Below are 21982 nucleotides of genomic sequence, written 5' to 3' on the forward strand. Positions count from 1 at the left end.
CCACCAAGCCTCTTCAACTCATTCAGAATGCAGCCGCCCGCCTGATCTCAAACCTACTGAAGTCAGCTCATGTCACCCCACTTCTTAGAGACAAATCTGCTTCAAGCCCCTCGACCTGGCATATCGTGCGGCGAAGGGAACGGCTCCCGCCTACCTCTGGTCAATGGTCTCTAACTACACACCCTCAAGACCTCTACGCTCTGCATCTTCTGGCCGCCTCAGATCCACCCCTATCCGAGCACCGGGAGGGTCATCAAAGAGAAGCCGCCTATTCTCGGTACTTGCCCCACAATGGTGGAACGAACTTCCCACCACAGTTAGGACAGCCGAAACCCGTCCAATTGTTTGCTGTCGACTAAAAACACTTCTTCAATCAATATCTGAAATTAAGAATATCTGATCTGAATTTCTATCTATAACTAAAGTAGCGCCATAAGGTTCGATTTGCAGTCTTGTCCTCTTCACTATTTACAGTATATACATTTACATTTACATTATTATTTAAAAAATATAGTATGTTGATTGGTTGTCAAGCCCATTTGTATGTGGATTTATTATACTATAATTGATTGTATTGGTGACTCTGTTCAGCTAGCAAAAGATAACCTTCAACATTCCGTTGAATCTCTGCAGGAAGCTCTCATCAAGCTTAAACTGGTGCTCAATGCTAGTCAAACTAAATGTATGTTATTTTTCTACATTCAGAAACATCTCATCTATGCACTCATCATTGCATCCTGTATGATAAGGTGGGTTGGTCTTCTGTATCAGAGAGGCCAAATGGGCATTGGTATCTGTTTATCTTGAAGGCCATTGATGGAAAACTGCCATTCATTTGATCTCTTTATTTTCTTCTCTTTTAACCTATGTTTTTGTCGTATTTTATAAATGATTTAAAATTGTGATGAACCCCATATTATATTGGATGTTTTTATTGTTATCTCTGTCTGAGTAAAAAATTACTTTCTGAAAAGTGGGACCAGTGGTATATGACCAAACTCATGGTGACTCATTCTTAGTCTATAAACGCACCTACTGGTATGTTTTACTAAATGGGAAGTTTTGACAGACCAAACCAAATAAAACATTTTGGGACAGGGTAATGAAACAAAGGATAAAATAAATATTGTTTATAGCAACATTTATTGGAATACAGTAGACATATAATGTTGTCATATTACTGTACAATATATAACATGTTTTCAATGTTCCGGATTAGGAGACTTATTCAGCAGCTTCTTTTCCCTGTGAAGGACAAGGAAGACATTTAGACAATATTTATTGGAACGTTTTGAGTCTTATCACACTTAGAATTCACTGTATGTATGTTCACAGATAACATATTCATATTCACCTTGCCAGCGTCACGGGTCTTAGCTCTCAGCTTGTTGACCTGGGTCTCAGCAATGTCAGCACGCTCCTCAGCCTCCTCCAGCTCATTCTGAACCTTCCTGCACTTGGACAGGTGACCATTGGCCTGCTCCTCCTGTGGAAGTTTCATAGATCAGTATTACTTAGGAATACTAAGAGTAGAATGAAAAGCATAAGAAAGACAAGTAGAGCATTTTGATATAAAACAACGTACCGCTTCCTCAGCTGTCCTCTTGTAGGTCTTAACCTTGAGCTGCAGCTTGTCGACCAGATCTTGCAGTCTGGAAACATTCTTCTTGTCCTCCTCAGTCTAATGGAAGCATGGAAATATGAATTTGAATGAATATTTTAATGTCAGCTAAATAAGGTAGCAATGCTGATGACCAACTTGTCATGAACTTGCCATGAATGTAAATATGTCGTACCTGGTAGGTGAGTTCCTTCACTCTCCTCTCATATTTGCGGACACCTTTAACAGCATCAACTCCGCGTCTCTGCTCAGCCTCAACCTCTCCTTCAAGCTCACGCACCTTCATAATTGAATCATATATTAAGAATCCACTTTTCTCTGTAATTGTCCTACATTAGTTCAACAATATATATCTTGACATGTGGCTATTATTTAATCTTACTCTGGATTCCAGTTTCTGGAGCTGCTTCTTGCCCCCCTTCATGGCCAGATTCTCAGCCTCATCCAGGCGGTGCTGCAGGTCCTTGACTGTGACCTCCAGGTTCTTCTTCATCCTCTCCAGGTGAGAACTGGTGTCCTGCTCCTTCTTCAGCTCCTCAGCCATCATAGCAGCCTAGAAGATAAATAATTTGTATTCACTAGAAATGAGAAAATGTCACATTGTTGTCCGAAATTATATGAAGAAAACTAATGATCAGTGATGACCTTCTTGGCCATAAAGAAACTCATATGAAATGTAAACCCACATCAGTGATGGCCTTCTTGGCCTTTTCCTCTGCATTCCTGGCTTCCTGAACACTGTCATCTACTTCACCCTGGACTTGGACCAGGTCAGTCTCAATCTTCTTCTTGGTGTTCAGAAGGCTGGTGTTCTAAAAGAAAAACATTATACAGATAAGAGTTTCAAGGATGGCTCACACATAACCCAAATAACACATGACTAAAAACAGGGCCGCCTCAGGGGGTGTGCGAGCAGTTTTTTTTTTTTTTTTTTTTTTTTTTTTTTTTTGCGAGGCCCCCCTTCCCGCGAGGCCCTTTTTCATCACAGACCTAAAATCTAGTTTTGCTTATATGCTTATATATTTCACATTAGACACGTTTGTAGAATGTGTCTGACTTGTTCCTGCCTCTGCGGCTCTGCAGACTGCAGTTTTCCGGTTTCTGCGGCTTTGCTGCTCTACAGATTTTAGGCTAGTGTTTCCGGCCCGGGCTCTTCTCCTGTCCGCCGTAATACCAAATAGAAGAAGAAGAAGACACACGAGGTAGATAATTCAGCGCTATTCAGAGGAGCCAGTGGATGTCTTTTCAAAAGCAGCATGAATCAGAAGAAATTACACCGTGGGCCAAGAAAGTCTCCTTCCAACTTTACCATTGGCGCCGCATTGATACTGCGTTATGGTGAGTCAACTATTATTATATTCCCGCCGTGGACCTATCTCTCTCTCTCTCTCTCTGGAGCCAAACTGGTCGACTAGCTAATAGTACTACTAGTAGCTAACGGTGTGTGCCTGGTGTCAGCACCTGGCTGTATGTAGCCGCATAGCTTGCTTCTGCGTTAGCTAATGGTTAGCACAAGCTAACAGCTAACTCAAGGCTAACTGATAGCATCAAACGAACGTTCCCAGCCGAGCGCAGCCAGAAGTTAACGTCGAAGCTAAACAGCTAACTGGCTAACAGTTAGCTCAATCAGCTGTTAGCTAATTAGCTGTTAGCTTGTGCTAACCATTAGCTAACGCAGAAGCAAGCTATGCGGCTACATACAGCCAGGTGCCTGATTGAGCTAACTGTTAGCCAGTTAGCTGTTTACCTTCGACGTTAACTGCTGGCTGCGCTCGGCTGGGAACGTTCGTTTGATGCTATCAGTTAGCCTTGAGTTAGCTGTTAGCTTGTGCTACGACCATTGACATTAGCTGTGAGAATAGCAGGGGGTTCTGGCACTCTGACTACGACATCATCTTTGACAGAAGATGTAGTCGGGCCTGCACCATGACAAGGCTCTGGCAGCAGCTTATTTTGTCCCGACAGCGAGAGGCCTTTCGTCAACGTGGAGACCTGTGTTACGGCCTTTCGCCCTGCGTTCCTTGGTGCAGGTAAGATTAATGAAAATGTCATGACATTACCCCACTCTTCCTTCCTTCCCCTCCCGAATGTTTTGTTAATAACGATGTTTTTTTCCAGGCAAAACATATGCTACTTCACAACATTTGGAGATACGACATGTGCTGTGTGTGAATGTCTTGGTCGTTTGTGTAGCTTGGGTAGCGTTGGGCCGTTGGCCAAAGCTGTGTGTGTCACAGTACCTGGCTAGCCTATTTAGCTGATGTCGGCCATTGGCTCCTTGCTGCTTTGGTTTCTCTATAGACCCTCTTCTCTTTGGATTTAAGTGTTGATCTTTGTCCTTTTTTATCTCTCATACATGCTCTCTCTCTAACACACACACATGTCTCTCTCTCTCTCTCTCTCTCTCTCTCTCTCTCTCTCTCTCTCTCTCTCTCTCTCTCTCTCTCTCTCTCTCTCTCTCATACATGCTCTCTCCCTAACACACATGCTCTCTCTCTCTCTCTCTCTCTTTCTAACACACACAGTCTGCCTATGGCGGCCTTTCTCGATGGCTAGGCTGTGCTCGCTGAGTCTGTATAGTCAAGGATCTTCAGTCACAGTGCTCAGGTATTCTGCCACTGTGTACTCTCTGTTTAGGGCCAAATAGCATTTCAATTTCTTTCCAATGTGTCTCTCTCTCTCTCTCTCTCTGTACACTGTATATTGACTGTAGAACGGGAGCTCTCTCTCGCTCTCTCTTTTGCTATATGTTGACTGTATCATGCCCCGCCTCGGGCAGCGCTATTATTTAAGAATATGTTGACTGTATAAAAAAAATAAAAATAAAAAATATATATACATATATATAATTTTTTTTAAATTTTTTTAACCTTTTGGGGGGGGGGGGGGGGGGGGGGGGGCGTTAAATCTCGCACAGGGCCTCGCATTTCTCCCAGGCGGCCCTGACTAAAAAACTAGTGATCAGATAGTTGTTTTTATTTACCTGAGAGTGCAGCAGTCCAACACGTTCACTGGCGTCCACCAGTTCCTGCTCAGCCACTTTGCGGCCTCTTTCTGTCTGCTCCAGACCAGCTCTCAGCTCCTCGATCTCAGCCACCATGAGTCCATTTCTACGGTCAACCATAGCAGCCTGCTCCTTCAGGTCTTCCTGTGCTCTGAGAGCATCATCAAGGTGTAGTTGGGCATCCTGGTGTTAAAAGATGGTGATAGAAATGATCAGAAAATATCAGAATCTGGCTACATTTAGCATGAGGGGCAACCGGCACTGGAGTTATTTTGAATGGGAAAGTCTGTAACACTAAAGGTACTGTATTAGCATCATGCCCTTAGTGAGGATGACCACTGTGTCTTTGTATTGTGGAATTTCCTTTCAATGCCTTCTGTTAACACCCTCCTTTCCTCGCCCCTCACCTGGTCATCCCTCCTCCGCCCCCTTTCCTCCCAGATAGTTTAAAAGACAATCCCACAGATTGAGGGGGGTGCTTGACCGATTCTCCGGGCCAGAGAAAGTAAAATCCTCCTAACCCCTAACCTAAATTATATTTGATTAGCCATGTTTTAACAATACATTTATATCAACGAAGAAGATTTCACCATGCGCATGATTCATCTCTCCGGTTCCACCACAGTAGGTATACCCTAAAGACTATGCTTTGATGCTTTTCAGTTTCAGGAAGCTGTGGAATATGAGCACTTTATTTATTTAAAGAGCCCATATTATGGCCATTTCATACATTCATATTTTCATAGTCTCTTTACAAACATGTGCATGTTTTATGGTCAAAAAGCACCTAGTTACAATTATACAGGCTATGTCATTCATCAGTCAGGTTCAGTCAGCCTCAAACAGGTAGTTTTGGCTCTACTTCCTTGTTCACAAAATTCTTATCAAACTCTAAAATTGCTGATTACAGATTCAACAATTGTATATCTTATTTGTCACCTCTAAGATGTCAGAAACATATTTTAATGAACCGTTTAGATGGGGAAATAGAAAGAAGAGTTTATGAGCGAGCCACCATCTTGACAAAGAGATATGCGAGTCAGGAGTAAGACTAAAGCTTTAGGGTTCAGGTTTGTTTTTTTATAAGAGTGAACAATAATAAATAATCAATAGATATATATGCCAACAGTAAACTATTGTGTTACATAAGTGACGTAGATACATAAATAACCTGGCCTAACAACTTCTAGCAAGAAAAACAGGACTATAATCGAAGTAGGAACAATGATTAGGAGAGAATAAAGAGAAAAAATAAAGTCCTCATGCAGTACCTTGAGCTGTCCCTGAACATTCCTCAGTGACTTCTGGGCCTCAGCAGCCTGGCGGTTGGCATGACTCAGCTGGATCTCCATCTCATTCAGGTCTCCCTCCATCTTCTTCTTGATTCTCAGGGCATCATTCCTGCTCCTGACCTCAGAATCCAGAGTGCCCTGCATGGAGTCAATCACCCTCTGGCTGTTCCTCTTGATCTGCTCCATCTCCTCATCTTTCTCTGCCAGCTTCCTGTCAACCTCACCCTTAATCTGGTTGAGCTCCAGCTGGACACGCAGAATCTTGGACTCTTCATGTTCCAGAGTTCCCTTAAAAATACATCCAACATATAGTCCTAATTGGCTTTTGAATGTAATATTGGATATAGATACATTCTTTGATTAACTGTAAAAACTTAATTTACAAACAAAATAACATTATAATGTAGAGCTCTCCAGGATATATTTTACCTCAGCTTCCTCAAGGGCTGTTTGGATCTCTGATTTCTCAGTTTCCACTGTCTTCTTGGCCTTCTCCAGCTCATGGATGCTCTTTCCAGTCTCACCAATCTGTTCAGTCAGGTCTGAGATCTCCTCTGTAGATACCACAAAACAGGGATACGATATACTACATTCCAGCTTTCCTAGTGTATTCATCTACATCTATCATGGTAATAAGGTTTTCTTTTGGACTCACGCTGCAGGTTCTTGTTCTCGCGCTTCAGGGTCTCCAGCTGATCCAGAGCCTCCTCATATGAGTTCTTCATCTTGAATACCTCAGTGCTAAGAGAACGAGTCTCTTTCTGAGCTCCCTCCAGCTCTGCCTGGCCCTCCTCAAACTTTTGCTTCCACTCTGCCAGGACCTGCAAAGTAATTTAAAGAAATGTAACCTAGTATTTGGAGGCACAAATTCTCAATACATGTCCTTAGTTAAAGTCATGAATATCAATGTACCTTGTCAAAGTTCCTCTGCTTCTTGTCAAGGTTGGCAGCCAGACCATTGGCCCTCTCCACATCAATCATGAGGTCCTCCACCTCACCCTGGAGTCTCTGTTTGGTCTTTTCCAGAGAGGCACACTTGGAGTTCACAGCCTCAATCTGCTCCTCAGCCTCCTGAAGGCGCTGCGCCAGCTTTTTCCTGGTAAACAGTTGTTAAATGTACCAATGTAATATAATATTTCAACAAAATTAACTGTTTGTTGAAATGGGCAGAAGAAAATAACAACATTGACTTACTTTGCCTCCTCAAGCTCCTCTGTGCGCTGGATAGCATCAGTTTCATACTTGGCCCTCCACTGGGCTACCTCACTGTTGGCCTTGGACATTCCACGCTGCAGCTCAGCCCTGGCCTCCTGCTCCTCCTCAAACTGCTCCCTCAGAAGGTCACAGTCATGGCGGGCTGATTGAACCCCATGGGCAAGGGCATTCTTAGCCTAAAAAGGTTATTGAAATAAGTCAAATTACATTAGAGACAATAATAATTCAAAGAAAATGATCTGTCATACCTTTTTAAGAAGATTCTCCTCACCTTAACCTCCTCCTCAACCTGCCTCTTCAGCTCATCAATCTGCTGAGTGAAGGCCTGCTTGCCTCTGGTCAGCTGGGAGACAAGGGCTTCTTTCTCTTCAAGCTGACGACCAAACTCACCTGCATTTGAAATTTGATTTATTTAGTAAAGAAAATATATTATATACTATGAACACAAAACTGCATTTTCTAAATAGGAAAACTTACCATTCTCAGTCAGGAGTCTTGCTCTCTGAGCGCTGACATCATTTATCTGGCGCACATTCTCGTCGCTTTTGGCCTTGAGTTCACTAAGTTGGTCCTCAAGGGTGCGGCTCATCTTCTCAAGATTTCCCTGTAATTAATATTGAATCAGTTGAGTCATTCTCCAGACATGTGTTCTGCACATGATTGTATATGTACTGTGTAAATTAGTATACCTTAGCCTTAGCAACAGCTTCCATGTTGCTGGAGAGGTCATCAATCTCCATCTTGTATTCACTCTTCTCCTTCTCCAGCTTCTGCTTGACACGCTGGAGGTTGTCAATCTGCTCTCCCAGCTCTGCAACACTGTCAGCCTGCTTCTTGCGGAGAGCAGATGCGGTGGCTTCATGCTGCAGGGTGGACTCCTCAAGGTCACGACGCAGCTTCTGGAACTCAGCCTCACGCTTCTTGTTCATCTCAATCTGAGAAGCAGTGGCTCCACCAGCCTCCTCAAGCCTCTCGGAGATCTCTTCAAGTTCCCTGGCGAGGTCAGCTCTCGTTTTCTCAACCTTGGCACGAGCAGCACGTTCAGCTTCAATTTCCTCTTCCAGCTCTTCAATGCGGGCCTTTAAAATGTGTAATATTCATATAATTAATGCATGGAAAGAGATCAAGAATTTGCATATGCACAAGGGGCAGTTAAACTTTTTTTGTATCAACAAATAACACAATTTTCACAAAAACCTGGATACTATGGTCTGACTAATGCCTGGAACACACTCTGTATAATACATTCGATCAATTTGCACTGGAAACATTAGTTGCTGTGTTCCAGCAAATAGCTTTACCTCGAAACCTAGAACGGAATGATTATATAATCCACCTAACATCACCTTGGTGGTTTTGCACTGGAAGTAAGCTACCACACCTTACCAAAACAATTAACATTATCTGTTGTGTGGCAATAATAAAGTGTCTTCCTTAGCCTTAATTGTGATGCTGCTACTGACTGTAATTGCAAGGTACTTACAATTGAAAATCAATAGTAATCAGTTGCCTTATAAAATAAGGCATTGATTTGGAAAGTTTACTATGTGGCATTACTTTGACACTGGACATTTCAAGGAATAAATGTCCACCTCTCAGCAGAATTGGATGTTTAGCAAAGATGATGTACAAAAGAGTTAAAATAACACATTGCTCACTTGAAGCTCCTTGATCTTCTTCTGAAGCTGAGCACCCAGGGACTGTTCATCCTCAATCTTGCTAAGCAACTGGGCAGTTTCAAAGTCCTTCCTATAAGATTGATAGAAAACAGTATAACATAGTGTGTCCACCTCATCTTCACACACTTGGTATATTATGTCATACATGAGAAAATATACAGTATATAAGTGAAATCCAATATATATTACTTCTTGATCTTCTCATCAGACTGCTGCTTGTCATTCTCCAGATCCATGATGGATTCTTGAGCCAGTTTCAGGTCACCTTCAAGCTTCCTCTTGGTTCTCTCAAGGTCCATGCGGAGCTTCTTCTCTTGCTCAAGAGAACCTTCAAGCTGTGAAGTTAAGTTCAGAAATTGGTCAACAATATGGTTTTTAGATTTGATCAAGCAGCTAACGTAAGTTGGTTGGACCGTCCCAAACATTAAAATGTTGTTTGCCAAGACATAGTACATGATGGAGACATTGGTGCTACAGCTATTGGTGCAGTTCGAAGACCATTCATCTCTGAATGCGTTTACTGATATCTCCATGATTCATAGGATGTAGCTTGAAAAATATCCCACCAAAATGTTCAAGTGATGGCTTATTTTTAAGGTATGAATCTGTACTTTCACAATATGTAAAAAAAAAAATGAAGATCCCTCAACATGACCCTGAAGTCCATACCTGGTCACATATGTTGGTGCTACAATCAAAGGTCAAAATGTACAACTTTGAAAAGGCATTACTTTTACACCATAAATCCAACTGACACACTTTGTAGTCATATCTAGCTATCTTTAGTCTACAACTTCACCAGTAGGACCACCCATGTCTGCCATATTGCATTTTCTGCCATTTAGAATTTCTGGAAAATTGCTTTTCCCCCCTACCCCTCCAAGCCAATTCACCCAATTCTCACCACATTTGCTGTGCATCTAGAGTATGTGTCTAGGCTCCTTCTCAGGAACACTTTGTCAGATTGGCTCCATGATGGGAAAAAGTTTGTTTCATTCACATGATGTCCATATTCACAGAAATCATAATAGAGACATGAAATAAAGATATTGGTCTGGCAATGCCTCACTACAAATATCACACGAATAGTGATGCTATAATCAATAGCCCAAATGTCCAACTTTGAAAAGCCATAACTTTATACACATATTCAGCTATCATTAGTCTACACTGATCTTCCAATGACATAATTGCATAAAGATAATGGATACAGTGCTCAGGTTAAAAGACATTTCCAGGCAGCAAGAAACTGTAAATGTAACATTTCCTGATGTCAAATTGGTCACAGCTCATCTCAAATGTCCTGCTTGTTTTATTCCACATTTTGATATAACTCATAACTCACATCATCCACTTGCTGCTCAAGCTTGGTCTTGGCCTTGGTCAGAGTGTTGACTTTGTCTTCCTCTGCCTGCAGGTCATCAAGAGTCTGCTGATGTGCCTCTTGGAGGGCTTTCTTCTCCTTTGTCAGCTTAGCAACGCTCTCATCCTGAGCGGCCATCTCCTCAGTCAGGTTCTTCACCTGAATAAGGAAAACAAATCATGTTATCATAAATGAATGATTTTTATGTTATTGTTTGATAAGTTAGCCAGAGTGAATACTTATGAACCTTGTTCTCAGTGGCATGTTTCTCCTTCTCCACTTTGGCCAAGGTGAGCTCCAGGTCATCAATGTCCTTCTTGAGCTCAGAGCATTCATCCTCCAGTTTCCTCTTCTTGGCAGTCAGCTCACCATTAATTTCCTCCTCATCTTCCAGTCTCTCAGTTGTCTCTTTGAGTTTGGCCTCAAGCTGGATCTTACTCTTGATAAGTCCCTCACATCTCTCCTCAGCATCTGACAGATTATCTGATTCCTAGGGCACAATAATAATGATAATATTATTATCTATATGACAAAAACAGAGAGACCGTTTAATGTACATATATCAACAGTTTCTAGACAGATGAAGTCTACTTACAGATGCCGCTAGCAGCCCCAGATCATTCTTCTCTTGGAGAAGAGACACCAGCTTCACCTCCAACTCCTTCTTCTTAGCCAGAGCAGCGGCCAGGTCTGTCTTCATCTTCTCATAGTTCTCCTTCATGTTAGCCAGCTCCTTCTCAGTCTCTGCAGTCTTCAGAAGAGGCTTGATCTTGTAGTAAACCTTCATCCATGGCCAGGTTTTGACATTCATGAATGAGCGGATGTTGTATTGGATAGAATAAATAGCTTCCCTGTGAAAAAAGAGTTGCTGTTATATAATAAATAAATGTTAGCATGTTTTTTAACATAACAATGTATTTAGAATGTGGCTGTTTTCAACGTGCCTTCTCGCCGTCATCTTCACAAACTCCCTCCTCATGAGGAAACCACGGCAAAGAGACTGAGTCATTCTGACCAGACTAGCCAGCTTTTCATCTCTCATCTCTTCAAGGACACCCAGCAGACCAGCTTTGAAGAACACCTGAATAAGATGAATGACATATTCATATATGACTTTGTTGGTTTTTATTCATGGGATAATGCCAGCATTTTTTTTTTTATAAAACTCAGGCATGGATTTTTCATAGATGACATTATCACTGAAAATGTTATCATGTGATTAATTTCAATACTACTATTTTATTGCACTGTATTATTTTACTCTGTCTTTTTATTACAGGTTTAAAACTGTCAGGTAATAAACTGTGTGGGTATCAAACAAGAGACTGTTGGGCTTTAAAACTGTGTAGGACTCAGGCCTATAACTGCACCCTGAGAGAGGGAACTGTGCCCTGTAACGGAGGTTTGCCCTGAGTGGGAGGTTCGAAGGGTCAAAGTGGGTATAAAACAGGAGGGAAGACTGTCAAGTTTTAAAGTGTGGATACCAAACAGAGAAGCTAAAGATGACTTTGAACTGTTGAACAGTAATCCATAACTATTTTATTGCACTGTAAAAAAAAAATTATCTATTATATTCTACTATATTATTGCACTGTGCTATTTTACTCTGTCTATTTTATCTTACTCTTTTTATTATTGTTTATTTAAAACTGAATCAAACCATAAACAAGGTGACCTGTTGGGATGTTAGATCCTAATGTGAAAAACTGTGATTTGATATGTCTGCACTTTATGTGCTCATTTTATGCCTGTCTTTTTTTCTGTTGTGAAGCACTTTGAGCTGCAGTTTCTATATGAAAGGTGCTATACAAATATAGTGTATTATTATTATTATTATTATTATTATTATTATTATTATTATTATTATTATTATTATTATTATTATTATTATTATTATTATTATTATTATTATTATTATTATTATTATTATTATTATTATTATTATTATTATTATTATTATTATTATTATTATTATTATTATTATTATTATTATTATTATTATTATTATTATTATTATTATTATTATTATTATTATTATTATTATTATTATTATTATTACTACGTACTAAATGCCATTCACTTCATATTAATCTCCAACAATGTCAACATCAAACTTAAGAGAATCCAAATTTAGGTCATTTTCACACATAAGCTTGTTTGCAATTGTCTGAATCAAAAGGGACATTTTGTATTATTTTGGAAGCTTGTATTCTTTTGCTTTTGTTTCATATTCATTTAGCCAATTAAAAAACAAACATTGGACATAATTTTGAGTGCTAATGAACCTATATAATATAGTGATCTCCGCTTTGGCTTGCACAGATCATGCATAGTTCTGAGCGACTTTGTTTTCCTATTGATCTTTCCCAGCCTTCGCCGTCTTTTCTTGACCCTCCAATGTTGCGGGGGCGAGCGACAGTGGTTCAGGGGGTCGAACAGTCGTCTGGTAATTCCCACTCCTCCCGGGCAGCGTGTCAAAATGTCTTTGAGCAAGACACTTAACCCCTAATTGTTCCCGATGAGCAGGTTGGCACCTTGCATGGTTGCCTCTACAATCGGTGTGTGAATGTGTGAGTGAAAATGTGTTGCCATTTTGCCAATCACAACTGTTGCTTTCATCTGACAAAAATGTTTTTGGTGATTACTTTTATACACTACTGTGATCTGAATTATGCATGCAATTATGCATGCATAAAGTATCACAACATTATATGGCTATTTTGACCTCACAGCGGAAATAATAGCATTGTGATTAATAGATGATGAAAACGTGTATATTTGAAAATAAATGGAAAACTGTCCAATCAGCTTATTAAATGTTCAGTTTTTCAGGTATATTTTTCAGATATCTTTCACACATCAAACAAACCACTCCAGGGTTTCCTTGGAAGCAGACTGAGACCACCTCAAACAGGTGGACCAGGATGTGGTTGTTTGCACCCTAACCCAAATTAATCAAGGCGGTAAATTATCCAGTATAATTGCAGTTAATTTACTAGGGCAGTACCCGACTCATAAATGTCTTAGTCTAATTGGATTCAGCAGGTAAATACGACGATTTGTTTGATATATTAAGAAAATAAATTGTATGTAATTATCTGGTTATTAGGTTATACTGGACACCCTCCATACAGTCAGTATTGAGACTTCTCTCAGGCCATCATATTCAATTAAGTCAATCAACATTTTGTATTTTATTTACCTTGGTGTGCCCAAACTTGTAGTCTTCGTGTTCCACATCAATTGAACCAAGCAGCTTCTCAGAGGCCTTCTTGTTGTCCATGAACTGACCATCAGGGATGACACTGGCATTCAGTATTTTGTACCTTTTGTGAAAGAGTTCATGGTCATGTTCAGCACTTAGGCAGTTGTAAGTTTCAAAGTTTGTTGAGAGTTAATGCCATGGATACCTCTGCTTGAAGTCAGCATATGGGATTCTGCTGGGGAATCCCTTTCTGCAGATTCTGATACCCTCCAGTACACCATTACACCTCAGCTGGTGGATAACCAGGAAGTTCTGCATCAGACCTAAAGAGAAGATGTTTTCATGATTATTACGACAATGTAATTACTCATTACCACTATACTACACTAAATCACTAAAGCAAATCATATTAAGACACAAACATTATGTTAACTGTTAGTGCACCTGGAGTCTTTGACTCATTGGGAATCAGGCAACGCACAAAGTGAGGATGGGTGGCCCTCAAGTTGGTCATCAGCTTGCCCAAGTTCTCCTGTAGATACATATCAAAACCAAATATTATTCACGAAAAGCAATTAATTGTATTTAATTCCAAAAAGTCACAGTGTTGTTGTTACATCTTACCCTGAACTGGGAGGACACAGTCTGCATGGAGCCACCCTTCTTCTTGCCGCCCTTCTTTGCGCCACCAGTCTCTATTAATTTGATAATACATCATCAGTTTATAGATTCAACATTATTATCTAAATCGAATTATTATTAGACATTTTTGTTGGACAATGTAATTTAATTCATAGAATTGAAAATACATGTTGTATGACACAGAGGATACATAGCAGTTGAGATAATTGTCTCTTAGACCAAAGTAAAGCATTTTATAATCACACTTAAAAGTACATTTCTCATAATGACGTACCTTCAACTGCAGCAGGATACAGTACAGGCAGCAGTTTAACGGAAGACTTCTGGTAAAGCTGCATCACCGAATCGTTCAGTGGATCCTTGTTCTTGTCCAGCCATCCAGTGACATTGTAATCCACAGTTCCAGCATAGTGGACCATGGAGAAGTGGGCCTCAGCCTTGCCCTTGGCAGGTTTAGGTTTCTCAAATGCTTTGTTCTTGCCAAGATGTTGGTCAAACAGCTTGTTCTTGAAGCTCATGTCAGACGCCTTGGGGAACATGCACTCCTCTTCAAGGATGGAGAAGATGCCCATGGGCTTTATAAAAGTGGAAAAGAGATATACAGATAATTTAGACACACCTTGTGGCATTCTAAGGAATATTTTAATAAGTCACAACATTATGGTGTACCTTCTCAATGAGCTCAATGCAGGCAGCCAAGTCCATTCCGAAGTCAATGAACTCCCAGATAATACCCTCCTTCTTGTACTCCTCTTGCTCCAGGACAAACATGGTGTGGTTGAAGAACTGTTGCAGTTTCTCATTGGTGAAGTTGATGCAAAGCTGCTCCATGCTGTTGTACTGTCAGTGGGGGAAAATATATTAGCCTAATCTCTCCTTTTTTTTGATCAAATCTAAAAAAATAAATAAAAAAAAAGTTATACACAAAACAAGACAAAGACAATACAATAATAATAATAATAATAATAATAATAATAATAATAATAATAATAATAATAATAATAATAATAATAATAATAATAATAATAATAATAATAATAATAATAATAATAATAATAATAATAATAATAATAATAATAATAATAATAATAATAATAATAATAATAATAATAATAATAATAATAATAATAATAATAATAATAATAATAATAATAATAACAATACCTCACAATACCACATTAATAATAACAATAATGACATTAGCAATAATAAAAATAATAAATACAGAACATAAAAACATAAAAAATCTACTTATACTATTACAGACACCACAAAAACACCACAAAAGACATTTCCTCCCCCACTCTCACCCCCCCCCCCCCCCCCCCCCCCCAGGACCAACACCCCGACCCCGCTCCGCCACTAGATTGTGGCTTTAACTTTCCAGGCCGCTGAGACCCAAAGTTCAATGGTGGCCTGTCCAACCACAATCACATGTGCAGTAAAGATTTCCATATAAATGATATCCAGCAGGGTCAGAGACCAATTAATCATGGCGAGTTTCTCAGGTTCTTTTCACCTCATGGCTATCAGCTTCTTGGCTGCAGTGACGCCCGCCAGAATGATTCTTTTTTGTTGTAAGGATGCCGGTAGTAGTGATAGTCAAAACCCACCTGTTCTCCCTAGCATTTAACCTTCCCTATCCATAACCACCCTCCTCCAACCTCTTGTTGTTCTTTGTTACTGTGGCTCTATGTTCCTGTGTATTTCATATTGTTCCCTGTTTCCCCTGTGGTTCTATGTTTTGTTTTTGTTTCTTTGTTTTTTTTCTCTCTGCCTACTGTCAGCTACTTCGGGTTACTGAGAAGCGCTCTATAAAATACATTTATTATTATTATTATTATTATTATTATTATTATTATTATTATTATTATTATTAGTATTATATATAATTTAGGAGTAGTGTCGCTGCTGTCAATGGGATTGTCAAGTTACATATGTTTGAAAGTTTAGTTGTTAAGGATTTCCAAAAACAAACTACTGGTGGGCAATCCCAAAACATGTGCATATAAGTGCCAGTGGTCCCCAGTGGTCCCTCACCATATATTAGCTTAATCTCCTATATTACTTGAGCAAATGTCTTTCCATGAAATTAGGTAGTCCATAGATTGCTATAAATGCATACTTACATCAAATATCTCAAAACCAGCAATGTCCAGCACACCAATGTAAGACGATCTTGGCATCTTGGTGTCCAGTTGCTGGTTGATACGGATGACCATCCACAAGAACATCCTCTCATAGATGGACTTGGCCAGGGCCATAACAGAGTTATTTACCTGAAAAAGGTGATTTGATTGAATTAAAATGCATGTATCTACATACATTAGCACTCCAATGCTGCCAGTCTGCCACTTGCACACACTCTCCAAAATGTTGCTTTGGAAATAGTGTATACAGGAAAATGTGAAGCAACATATTTGCTGTGACCTGTGTGTGAAATACATAGAAAGGGAAGGATGTAATGTATCTTGCTCACCTGAGGCACAGTCTGTCCCTTGGTGACATACTCGTTTCCGACCTTCACTTTGGGGTAGCACAGACCCTTCAGCATGTCAGCAGAGTTCAGGCCCAAAAGGTAGGCGATTTTGTCAGCCTCTGAAAATGTGTATAAAACGCATTCAGGAGAAATATCCAGGAATATTGGATTCATGATTCATGCCATAGTGTCACACTATCATAGCAAAGAGACAAATTAATGACATAATTACACTACCATAGAAAAGAGACAGCATAATGCCATAGAGTTTCGCTAGCATAGTAAAGAGACATAATAATGCCATAGAGTTACACTAGCATATAGCCAAGAGACAGAATAATGCCATAGGGGTACACTTGCATAGCAAACATACATTTTTCCTTCCGTTGATTAAACTATAGTTTTTCCTCTTGGGAAAACAAATTTAGGAGCACAATGTTTGCTTCTTGCGTGGATGTAGCCAAGGGAACATATTTACAATATTAAGTCAATATAACCTGATAGAAAGCATGGTTTGTGTTTCAGTCAAACATATACTGTAAACATATACTGTGAGTTCAAATGTTAGATTTATCATGGTTTTTGAAGGTCTAAACTATAAAACTAAAGCCCAATTTGACTGTGTTAAGTCCAGAGAAGCTGCAGTGGAGGGGTATGTTTCTCAACACTAAATAATATCAGTGAGATTTTGCGATGCATGATTATAAATTATGGGAAACAACATTGGTTTGAAAAATAGTGAACCTATGTTTTAATACTCAGCCTGCTGATAAGCTGCAGTGGAGGGGTATGTCTCTGAACACTAAAGCTATCAGTGAGATTGTGCGAGATTGAAATTGTGAAGAGCTGGTTTGAAAAATAGTGGACCTATATCTTTTAATACTCACCCTCTGTGCCATCAGGCTCAGCCTGCTCCTCACGCTGCTTCTGCTTGAACTTCATGTTGCCATGGTGAAGCACAGCACCAGTCAGCTTCCAGATATAATTCTTCTCTTCAGCAGTGAAGCCCAGAACATCAATAGCATCCTGTATGAAAAGAAGTTGAAATAAGTACAAGTAAAAATATATAAGAATGTCAACCACATGCAGAAAAGTGACCAAGAGCTTGATTGTGGACTAGGGGGTTAAGGCACACTTGTAGAGCAAGGAAAGCTGGATATGTCAGCAACGTTTCTTGTCAATTAGAATTGTGGTGTGGAAATTAAGGCCTTCTAAATTTAAGCTCCATAGTGCTTCCTTCAGGCCAACTCGTTTTTTTTTATTTTAAATGTTTTGATAAGTGGATAAGCCATCATTGCTGTTGCTTTAATGCAATGTATTGACTTGATTTCCATCTTGAAAATTCATGCTAACTACTTACTTCCCAGATGGTTCTTCTGTGTAACAAACCATCTGACGGGTCTGGTTAATTTTAAGTAACGTGTCTCTATCATTTACCATCTTATGGCAATTTGAGAAAGTGCATATGTAATGTAATTATTCTTAAAATAACATTTAAACATATAAAATAATATAATAAGTTGGAACATCTGTACAAAAAGGTATATTACTACACATCACTCACATCAGTGGCATCCAGCTCCTCATTGTCATTAATGCTGGCCACAGTGATCTGACCCTGACTGCACATGGGGAAGTCATAGGGGTTGTTGGTGATGAGAGTCATTTCTGGTGTGGAAAACACATAGAATCAAATGAGTTAGACAGGATCTGCTTCCGTCCAATGATTATGGACCATTGTTGTTGACAATTAAGATCAGTTATCGGTTAATCAGTTATTCAGCTCACCAATCAGCTCAGGCTTGTGGTTGGTCATCATCTGGTAGAAGATGTGGTAGCCTCTCTCATCTGGAAGCTGAAAGGTCACTCTGGACTTCTCCAGCAGATCTATGAGGTTTTGTCATAATAAATATCTGGCCCGCCTATAATGTCACTTGTTTATTTTGTATGTGAATGTTATACTTACATGTTTCAATATCAGCACTGGACAGTTTGCCAGATGGGAGGAAGTGGATTCTGATGAATTTACCCTTTTCAGAAGAACACAACAGTGTTATTATTGTGTAACCAAGTAATGCCCAAGTGATATTTAATAGAAAATTGTATATTCAACTTACAAAGCGAGAGGAGTTGTCATTCCTCACAGTCTTTGCGTTACCATAACTCTCCAGCAAGGGATTGGCTGCAATGATCTGATCCTCCAGTGAGCCCTATAATTAAAATATCACATTTTAACAATCATATCTGTAAATGTCCACTCTTTGTTAAAATGTCTGTGGTTTGGTTTCCATTTTCAGTATATTCTCTCAGTATTTTACCTGCATCTTTGATTCTTTCTTCTTCTCTCCACCAGGAGCCACTGCGATTGTGGCAAAGTACTGGATGACACGCTTGGTGTTCACAGTCTTTCCGGCACCAGATTCTCCACTGTGTATAGATCATTGAATTAAGAGGAACTCACAAACTCATTTAAATTATTTTGATTATTATATTGATATTTTTGATGAACAATAGATGAGAAACCTACGTGATAAGGACAGACTGGTTCTCCCTATCTGTGAAAGGTAAAGCAATATATTTCTTATCTGTTTAACCAAACCAAAAATTATAATTCATAGGATTTTCTTGACCAGGACATACCAGTAAGCATGAACTGAAAGGCGTTGTCAGAGACAGAGAAGATGTGGGGTGGAGCCTCCATACGCTTCTTGCCTCTGTAGGCATTTACAACCTCCGAGTCGTACACTGGGAGCCACTTGTAGGGGTTCACAGTGGCACAGAACAGCCCAGAGTAGGTCTGAAGGGGAATAGAGATTCAAGAATATTTACAGTAGGCTATCTAAGGGTATTTATTTAATATTGCACCTTTTACTCATATTTGAGAATATCTTACGTAGATCATCCATGCGGCATAACGCTCTTTGAGGTTATACAACACAGAGGCTTCATTGAGATGGGTCATCATGGCCATGTCCTCAATTTTGTCATACTTGGGAGGGTTCATAGGGTGAACATCATCCTCCTTAACGGTTTTCTCCTGAAATACAGAAACACAATGTCAGTTTACCAACTCATCTGCAAGTTGTATTGCTTTGAATTCTGTATGAAACACTTCAGCCTACTTTACCTCCTGAGTGTCATGCACTTTGACAGTGACTTTGGCACCGTCTTTCTTCAGGATGGTACATTTGAGGTACAGCTCCTCCTTATCAGCCACGTACGCAGCGGCCTTAGCATCAAATGGTGCGGTCTGAGCTGCAAGCCTCTCTGCCTCTGGCTTACGAAGATAAATGGCAGCCTTGCCGTAAACGGCCATCTCTGCGTCCGTACTCATGGTGGCGGTTTCCTGTTCACAACAAAAAACGTATATAATTATTTTATGATATAATTTTCTGCTGATGTATTTTCTACGTTTTTATTCGTTTATTTGTCATGGACAATGCAAAAGAAAACATTGTAACAAGTTACAATAACAGGATACAGATGTATTGCATGTAGGGTTTCTAGCCAAGACAAATGTCCAACCCCTATTCCTGGTTAGGCTTTTCTACTTAAAAGTGATCATTACATATCATCATTACCAAAAGTAAGCTATAAAATGAGGACATAATAAATAGTGACATTGTTCACATGATCATACAATAATTACAATCTGTGTTCCCTGATTCATGGCAATACGTGTGTATGTGCATGTTTATATAGGTGTGTGTGTGTGTGTGTGTGTGTGTGTCCATGTGCATGCATGCACATACTGTAGTGGTATGTATGTATGTTTGTCTATGTGTGCCTGTTCTTCTATCTGTGTGTACATGTCCATGTGTGTCTATTCCTCTATCTGTGTGTACTACATGTCTACAGTATGTATGATCAGTGATCAATGATTCCAGGTTTTGTTGTTTGTTTCAGCCAGTGTTTCACCTTTTCATTAAAGGTTTTCAGATCAATTTGTGTTTTTATTTCAGTTGGTAGGTCATTCCAAAAATGTATCCCTTTTATTGAAAAAGATAACTGACCGAAAGTGGTTTTGCGCTGTTCCACCCTGCAGTTGCCATTTACATTTACTGATCCCCTAGTAACAATTCTAGTGGTGTTTGGTTTTGTGACATATGGACAAAGCACAGCTGGCATGAGATTATTCACGCATTTAAAAATCTATTTGATAAAAGAAAACTTGATAAAGCTGTCATAACTGAGCAATTCCATTACATTTAAAACAATACGCCCCTCCCCTGCTGGATAACATATTTATATGTAGTATTTATACATTTCTGTATTTCTGAAGTTCTGAATGCCTGGTGGAGATAATAACTACTACATATTTATATGTAGTATTTATAAAGTTGTGTATTTCTGAAGTTCTGAACGCCTGGTGGAGATACTAACTACGTCATATACAGCTCATTGGTAAATCAACACAATCTCCCCTATAATACAAATACATTGTAAACTATTGTTGTCTATTGTAATATTATTGAAAGACAAATTGTAAGTTCTGAAGCCTGCACTAGGACAAAGTTAGGGATGGATGTGGAAACAAATCTAAATTCACCTCCAACAACCACTGCTGAAATAGTGGCAGGTTGGAGTATGTTCTATAGTTCTCACCTTGTTGCTACCCGATCACAGAGGAAATTTTCACTATCTAGAAGCCTGCATGAGAGAAGAATCCGTTATAGATGTTATTTCTTCTATTACTTGAGTTTTACATAATGTCTTTCTTTACTTAATTAATTTATGTTTGATCACACTGAATTATAAACACAACTACTTTTAACATACTTTCATCATTGACTCAAATATTCTAAATGATTAGTTTACCTGTAGTAGTATGCACATTTCCATCAAAGTCACATTATTTGAATTAAGTTTAATTCATTCATCAGTCAACATCAACATGTATAGTATTAAAGCATCTCTCGTGCAAGTCCTTCACTGTGAATGGCAGCTGAAGCATCAGTGTTACTTACCACCAGCTGGAACAGTCTGATCTTCACTCCGCTGTCTCCATCTCCCTCTCCGCCGTCTTATATTGAGCACATTCTGCAAGCCAAGCGGAAACTAAATATTGGCATCTCCCCAAAAAGGTCAAATGCATTTTTATTTTTATTTGTATTACAACAGCACCCTATTTTTGTCATGTCGGACCATGTCTGCCATACTACATACTACGAGTTATATGGTCAGTCTAACAGTCCTTCAAAGCAACTGCTACAGCATAAGTTTTATGTTTAACTAATTACAATCAAACAGATGAATGAACTAATACACTTAATATTCTATTATTTCTATTGCATGTTCTAATAAAATATATATAATCACCTTACATATACATTTTCATTAGGAAGCACCTTGTCTGGTGGCAATATCTACAAATTAAGTTATATATATATAGTGTTTTATGTACAGGGAATATCCCGTTTTGAGAAAATACATATATGTACATGATGCAGCTGGTAAAAAAAATTGGAAATGTAATATTCAT

General features: G+C 39.3%; 1 protein-coding gene across 1 annotated transcript; it reads right to left on the reverse strand.

Annotated features, from left to right (window-relative positions):
- Window positions 1–1125: 1125 nt before the first annotated feature.
- LOC311237280 (myosin heavy chain, fast skeletal muscle-like) lies at window positions 1126–21480 on the reverse strand. Its single transcript, XM_084325084.1, has 41 exons — window positions 21468–21480; window positions 21106–21150; window positions 19628–19846; window positions 19394–19537; window positions 19141–19297; window positions 19028–19055; window positions 18819–18927; window positions 18618–18710; window positions 18467–18530; window positions 18289–18387; window positions 18065–18168; window positions 17388–17526; window positions 16501–16619; window positions 16151–16300; window positions 14691–14861; window positions 14296–14596; window positions 14004–14074; window positions 13824–13911; window positions 13585–13702; window positions 13377–13500; window positions 11119–11255; window positions 10770–11025; window positions 10422–10664; window positions 10157–10333; window positions 9001–9146; window positions 8791–8881; window positions 7822–8211; window positions 7610–7736; window positions 7404–7522; window positions 7112–7308; window positions 6830–7013; window positions 6573–6738; window positions 6347–6471; window positions 5897–6205; window positions 4605–4808; window positions 2308–2433; window positions 2004–2174; window positions 1797–1901; window positions 1586–1681; window positions 1355–1486; window positions 1126–1245 (listed from the first exon to the last, which is right to left on the reverse strand). The coding sequence occupies exons 3-41, from the start codon at window positions 19832–19834 to the stop codon at window positions 1225–1227; spliced, it is 5808 nt and encodes a 1935-aa protein (XP_084181210.1). The 5' UTR covers window positions 19835–19846; window positions 21106–21150; window positions 21468–21480; the 3' UTR covers window positions 1126–1224.
- Between the last annotated feature and the right edge of the window lie 502 nt (window positions 21481–21982).

The sequence above is a fragment of the Notolepis coatsorum genome (assembly GCF_963971535.1).
Source record: "Notolepis coatsorum genome assembly, chromosome: 11".
NCBI lineage: Eukaryota > Metazoa > Chordata > Actinopteri > Aulopiformes > Paralepididae > Notolepis > Notolepis coatsorum.